The sequence below is a fragment of the Cupressus sempervirens genome, chromosome 4, assembly GCF_028749045.1.
Source record: "Cupressus sempervirens isolate cs-2001-9-10 chromosome 4, ASM2874904v1, whole genome shotgun sequence".
Classification (NCBI taxonomy): domain Eukaryota; kingdom Viridiplantae; phylum Streptophyta; class Pinopsida; order Cupressales; family Cupressaceae; genus Cupressus; species Cupressus sempervirens.
In genome coordinates, this window is record NC_143121.1 from 702826652 (window position 1) to 702833407 (window position 6756).

Below are 6756 nucleotides of genomic sequence, written 5' to 3' on the forward strand. Positions count from 1 at the left end.
ATCCTCCCTATAATTAGGCAAAAGTTGAAAAAACAAAGGATTTTTATGGGTTTTTGCATCTGCTCTTCCCCATATTGTATGGTGGGAATGTTTGTAAAGTAAGGCGGTATACTTGCGTTGTAAGCTTTGAATCACTTTTCCCTCCCATCGAATCCCTTTCCGCTGTAAAAAAAACCGTATAAACTATCAAATCTTTTTGTTTTTAATAATCAGTCCTCTCCATTTAGCAGTACAGATGTCAACATTGTTAATGGCCACAATGGGGAGCCAACAAATTTGGCACTGTTCAACAGTTCAGCTGAGCAATAAAAAACAGAATTAATGGCTGATGTGGTGAATTTTTGGTGAGTATAATAAGAATGGCACGAAAAGTATGGTCTTTGGGAGGACTGCGCTGTACAGAGTATAATTAATGATGGCGTATAATGATGCAAGTTGCTTGCGGGACCAGGCTTTAACTTTTCCTTTTTAACTTTTCCATGGTGTTTGCAGATTACATGGGGCATTTAACATCCATGGGTATTAGGGAAGCGGAATAGAATGAAAAAATGTCTAGTATTGGGAATCGTCCTCTGCACCTCCTGGTCCTGCTTCTGCTTTTATCATTCGGGCTATAATGATGTGGGAATGTTGCGTTTATGGCTCTTTGTTCAGGTGCATTTTGTGAAGTTGTTTCATAATTAGTGCTCCATGCTTGGGGATTTCCGATGTGCTTCAATTTAATGTGCTTTAATGGCTGACAATTCTGTGTTCATTAATGCATCTGGTTTCAGGGTTTTGGACGATGAATGAATTCCCCGGTGGGGTTTTGAACCCGCGACCAGCGTGAGGGGGATTGGAAGTGTCTGTACGTCTGGAGCGTGTGGAAATCGAAATGGGCAGAAGTGGGAGAGTACAGTTCTGAATTTGACGGGTTTTTCGGAATGTCGATGCTTGGTTTAATCTGAACTGCGGGACATTTAGTATGACTGAGGTATATTCTTTAATTCGAACTGCGTGTATGGTAGTTAGTGAAGCTCTTTTTGATGTCTCCGTGCGGAAAGAAATTTTCATGCCTCGTGTGAAATTTGTTAATATGTGTTTGTTTTAATGAGATTGGTAATCTCGTCATTTGAATGCTAGCTCAGTGGATGCGATATATTCACCGGTTGTTTGCAGGTAGTGCAGAGCATTTGTGCCAGGCTGTAGAACTGGAATTTGTATTTGCTTTTGGGGTTTAAAGAAGCTGCAGGTCTGTAATGGGATTTGGTGGAGGATAGCTGTCTACACGGACTGGAAACAATTGTCAGGTGGATTGGAAGAAGGAAATTTGAGGTATGGGTTTAAGTTCCTGTAGATGTCGTGGAAATATTGAAGCTTTTATAACTGTAGATAGTTTTTGAAAATTTCACTTGTAAGCATATTATAAAAATAAAAAGAAGCTTTTATTATGTTCATACAGTGAAATCCAAGAATGAAAGCCCAAGGTAGCTGTTTCATTGTAAGACGATTCTGAGAGCAGAAAATTTCAGATAAGTGGAAAGAGGCTTGAATGTTTAACAAGAAGTTTGAGGCTTCTTCTGAAGGTCTGATATCTGAAGGAGTGGGAACGGCAGAATAATAGGGGGCTTTCTGAGGTTGTGTGTTTATGGTGAGGTTTATGGAAGGCTGCACTGGTGGCTCATGGAAGACGGTTCGATTCCCAGGAAGTAAACCGATGCTGCATTTTAGCAATTCCTTTTACGGAGTAGCGCTGCGATTATTGCTCCTGCATGCCGTAATCTTTTGTAGAGCGGGCGGCTTCGATTCAGACGACAGGGAGGCGCTTTTGAGCTTGAGAGAAGCTCTTAGGGTTCCGAAAGGGCATCTGGCCGATTGGAAAGGAGAAAATTGCAGCCAATGGACCGGAGTGTCCTGCGATTTTCTGTCTGGACGCGTCATTCGGCTGAATTTGAGCGCAATGCAGCTTTCTGGTCCGATTTCAGACAAAATTTGCAGGTTAGAAATGCTTCAGACACTGGATTTAAGCAAAAACAATATAAGCGGCGTCATCCCGCCATGTATCGGCAACTTAGCTAAACTAGAAACCCTCTGCTTATACAAAAACCAGGTCACAGGGTCGATTCCCGACGCTCTCGGAAGCCTCCGCTTGTTGAGCACTGTGAACCTTCAAGATAATCGTATTACGGGACCCATTCCTGCATGCATTGGCAACCTTGCAAATCTCACATTTCTGTCTCTTTCCTGTAACGGCATCAGCAGCGAAATACCGCCTACCTTCGGAAAACTGCTCAATCTCGCTTTCTGCTACATGGGCAACATAAATCTGGAGGGCGAACTTCCTGAGTGGATTGGCAGTTTAGTAAGTCTTCAGCATTTGCATCTGTACAACAATTCTCTAGTTGGAAACATCCCTCAGTCAATTGCAAAGCTTCCAAATCTGCTACAGCTGGACCTTTCTGGAAATGCTTTTCAAGGGCCCGTTCCTGACTGGGGGCTTCCGATTGTTTCATTGAAGCTGCATTCAAACAGACTCTCCGGAACCCTCCCATGTTTTGCCCGGGCTTCTAAAAGCCTGCAAGTACTAAACCTCTCCAACAATTCTCTCACTGGTGGTATTCCGGCATGTATTTCTCATTTGTCGATGCTCACCGAGCTCAATTTGTCGTGCAATAGTTTCAACTTGGCTCTACCGCCGACTCTTTTGTTTTCTGATAATCTCGTTACTCTCGACTTGCATTCCAATCAACTTCCTGGTCGAATTCCCCATCGCATTGCGCTTTCATCTGATTCAAAGGGACTTGTTCGGCTTGATCTTTCTTACAATCATCTCACAGGCCATATTGCTGAGGAAATCGGTGGCTTGAGGTGGCTACAGGCTTTGTTTCTGTCACATAATGGTTTAACAGGGGAGTTGCCAGAGACAATAGGTGATATGATGTATCTACAGGTTATCGATTTGTCATATAATAGGTTATCTGGGTTCCTACCCGTTTCGTTGGTTCAATGTTTTCAGCTGCTACAGGTCAAGCTAAGTCACAACAATATTTCAGGGGCAATTCGGCCTGATTTTGGGGCATTAGCAACACTGAAGATTCTAGACATAAGCAACAATCAGTTGTCAGGAGAAATACCTTTGCCTCTGGCAGGATGTTCCAAGTTGGAAGTGGTGGATTTGAGCTGGAATAATTTAGTCGGGCGTTTGCCTGATGCAGTTTCAAAGTGGGAGAATCTTCGTGTGCTCAGTTTAGGTCACAATCGTTTCCAAGGGCTTCTTCCAGACTGGATTTTGGGTTTTGAAAGCTTGCATATGCTAGATCTTTCCAGCAACAACTTCTCAGGTTCTCTTCCGCTAGATGTTCGTCTGCAGGCTGACAAGTCCACAATTGAGCAGCTTGGGAATGAGAAAGGGTTACATTTTGAAATTGTGACGGCACAATTGGAAGGCAGCCAACGCCAACCCAATTTTGATTATTTGCTTAGTGTGACTACAGGAATTGATCTTTCCAACAATGTACTCTCTGGTCCAATTCCCTATGATCTAGATAGGCTAAAGGGTTTGCAATATCTGAATATTTCATACAATGAATTTACAGGGCCTATTCCCATTAGTCTCGGGAATCTTACCTCTTTAGAATCTCTAGATCTCTCACACAACTTTCTGTCGGGGCAAATACCAGTTGAGCTTGGCAATCTTTCATTGTTAATGGACCTCAACTTGTCTTACAATGCCTTTTCGGGATTGATTCCTCAGATTATGAAGTTGGCTAAGTTCCATGATGCATTTTTAGGTAATCCTGGGTTATGCAATGATGCCCAGCAGGATTGCTCTTCAGGGGGTCTGGCAGAGGCATCTGGTTCAGGTACAAGGCAAATGGAAGATGAAGGTTTTTTATCGTTATCTGCATTTGGCATCAGTGCTCTGATCAGCTTTTACCTCTCAATTCTCAGCATGTTCTCCTTTCAACGGGCAAGGGATTACATTATTAGACCCTGGAAACCCTTGTGTGCTCCAACGTGAAATCTGTATTCGTTAGAAATATTGATATTAATTTTATTTCTGGACCCTGCAAACTTGGTTGAAAATTGAGGTTATGGTCTCTCAAGAGCTGCATTTTGGAAATGCAAAGGTGCTTTATTTGGATTTGAGCTGTGAGACTTGGGATATAAGCACTAAAATGCTTATCAGGAAGTCCGAAATTGCTCCTGTCGGAAGCAAAGCTGCAGAGGGACTCTTTATCCAGAGGATATACGCATTGGTTTGCAGAGCCAGTCAATACTATAAACCCATAATTGCAGGAGGTATCACTCCTGGTTCACCAATGGTAAAAGTCCATCATTTACATCTTGTACCAGTGCAAGAGGGTTTGCCTTAATCAATTGCTCGACTTTCAATTGTGTAGAGATGCCTGGATTCTTACGCTATCAGTGCCATCACACGATCTACAAGTAAGCTCTTCTCTTCATACATTGTGTTTATATTTCTAACACTGTTTATATGTATATACTTAGATCTGTAAGGTTCGCCTATCATTCCTTGATGTACCTTCTGTGGTGATCTCATTGAGGCTTTAAAGCTTCTATCCCCTAGTAATGTTTTGAATGATGAAAAATTTAAGGTTAGCAATCTGATGATTTTAAAGTATTGCCATATGAAGATGCCTAAATTAACTATGTGGTCTACCAATTGTCTGGAATGTATCTACAGCATCCTTGACATTAGTTGTTTAAAGTTTGAACCTCTCTAGTGTGCACAATTGCTATTTTAGTTTTTTTCCATTAGTAGTATGGATATAATGAATGTTCACTGTAAATCCTTTTAGAAAATGTTCATATAACTCTAAATCTTGTAGCGAATGTGCTTTCATTTCCACAGGTCAAATCTGGGAAAAAAACGCCCCTGGAGTCTAAATTCAGATACCTAAATATTGTCACAATTGCAGAGTGAATATATAGCAGGTAAAAGGAAATATGGAGATAACTCCATATGCACATTATATCATGTCTGGTTGCAATCGATTCAAGCTATATCGATTGCAGTGGGTTTGAACAATGTTTGATGGTTTCATTCATAAGATGCTGACAAATTCTGTCCTGCTTGCACACAGTATTCCTGTTTTTCACAATCTGAAATTTCAAATCCTTAGTTCAGCTCAAGATATTGTACTGTCTTTTCAAATCTTATCTATATAAATATTTTGTCATTTAAGCTTTCACATCCGCATATGATTTATTGGGGGATCCAATTACTTTTGAGAGGTGATTTTGTCTGCCCTTATGAGAGCGGAAGAATGCATTGTATACAATCTCTGTGAATTTTATTCCAAAATTATCTAATTGTACTTACATTTCATGTTAGAATGCCTGCCATGTGCAGAAGAACGGTGATTAAATTTCAAAGCTTAATGTTCATGATGTCATGGAGAGGTTCCTCCAATTTTTCAAAAGCAATGCATCTGCCTGTTGTCTTTGTCGGTGGGACCTTTAAGGTTATGAATATGTCCCCTGTTTCTGGTATCCAACTCAAGAATATGCCTCTTGTTGGAGAAAACAGAAATGGGCAGTCACAGTCCCATAAAGTTTGCTCGTGGGGCACATCATAAAGAAGCTGTACTTGATGTGTTGTTTACAATGAATGTTGCCGTATTAGAATTGGAATTTGACAAAAATCTGTTTACTTTGATAATGAAATTGGGGTATAGGCATCTATAACATTAATATTATATGTATTCTTTCCACACTTTTTAAGCAACTACGAAGGGTGGTATGTGTGACAAATATGATTTGAAACCAGGTCTGGTCTTTATTCTTTAGATCTTTATTCTACATCATAAACAATTTTATGGTTAAATTAAATTTCAGTAATTTAGAACTGCTATGGGCTTGTAAAACCCCCTTTCAAGTGTAAACTGTCTGATCAGAATCCAATCATCTTATCTAAAGCACCCTAGAACGCATGGTTTGGATGGAGTGAAATGATAATGTTATGCCAGATTGCATGTATTGTTCATCGTAGTATGTGATTATCAAGAGAGGATAAATTCTAAGGTTAATAGCACCAAGCTTCCATGGATTTGTTTGAAGCACTTTTGTTGAAGTATGCAATAATTCATGACTGTACAAATCAATTACATTACAGGGAACATGAGAATATGGAATCAGACCTTCATGAGGATTTGGATAACGATTGTAAAATCACCACCATTTTATGCCTACACCATGATGTACGGTTATATCTGATGTGGTTGGAATCTGTTTCAATTGAGAGTAAATCATTATTAGAGAAAAAAGTAAAAGCTAGAAGCCTCTTCAAAAGCAAGAAGCAAGATACCTTATGAAAGGTCAGAAATTATTACGAGGGGAACAGAAAAGGAATTAGGCATTTTTCTTTTATTGAACAAGCAAACTACAGTTTTTGTTTGCACCCATAAAAGGTTGAGGATAAAGTAACCCACTGGGAAAAGAGTCATGACGGTTTTCTGTGGTTGCCAATCAGGGTTTTATAATTTTATTATTTAATAAAAGCGTCCGTGAAGTTGGTTCTTGGAGCTCAGATTGTACGAGGTTTATTTTGCATTTGGTGTATGTTTTGATCTTATTTGATAGATTGTTCGCTACAATTGGTTGAGTTTTGGTCGCATTGGGTTTTGTGCGTTTTAGTCTTGGAATGTTTTTCAAGATAATGGATTAAGTTTTGATTTGTGTGTTGACTGTGTAGTTGTGGAGTGGGGTATTCGAAGCCAAGCAGTTAGGGCCATAAATGTGAAGAGGTTAAAA

At 40.0% G+C, this 6756-nt stretch overlaps 1 protein-coding gene across 1 annotated transcript; it reads left to right on the forward strand.

Moving 5' to 3' along the window:
* The first annotated feature begins 227 nt into the window (after positions 1-227).
* CLV2 (Leucine-rich repeat (LRR) family protein) lies at positions 228-5426 on the forward strand. Its single transcript, XM_089826569.1, has 6 exons — positions 228-344; positions 493-654; positions 774-973; positions 1159-1314; positions 1442-4428; positions 4856-5426. The coding sequence occupies exon 5, from the start codon at positions 1628-1630 to the stop codon at positions 3998-4000; it is 2373 nt and encodes a 790-aa protein (XP_089682695.1). The 5' UTR covers positions 228-344; positions 493-654; positions 774-973; positions 1159-1314; positions 1442-1627; the 3' UTR covers positions 4001-4428; positions 4856-5426.
* Positions 5427-6756: the final 1330 nt, after the last annotated feature.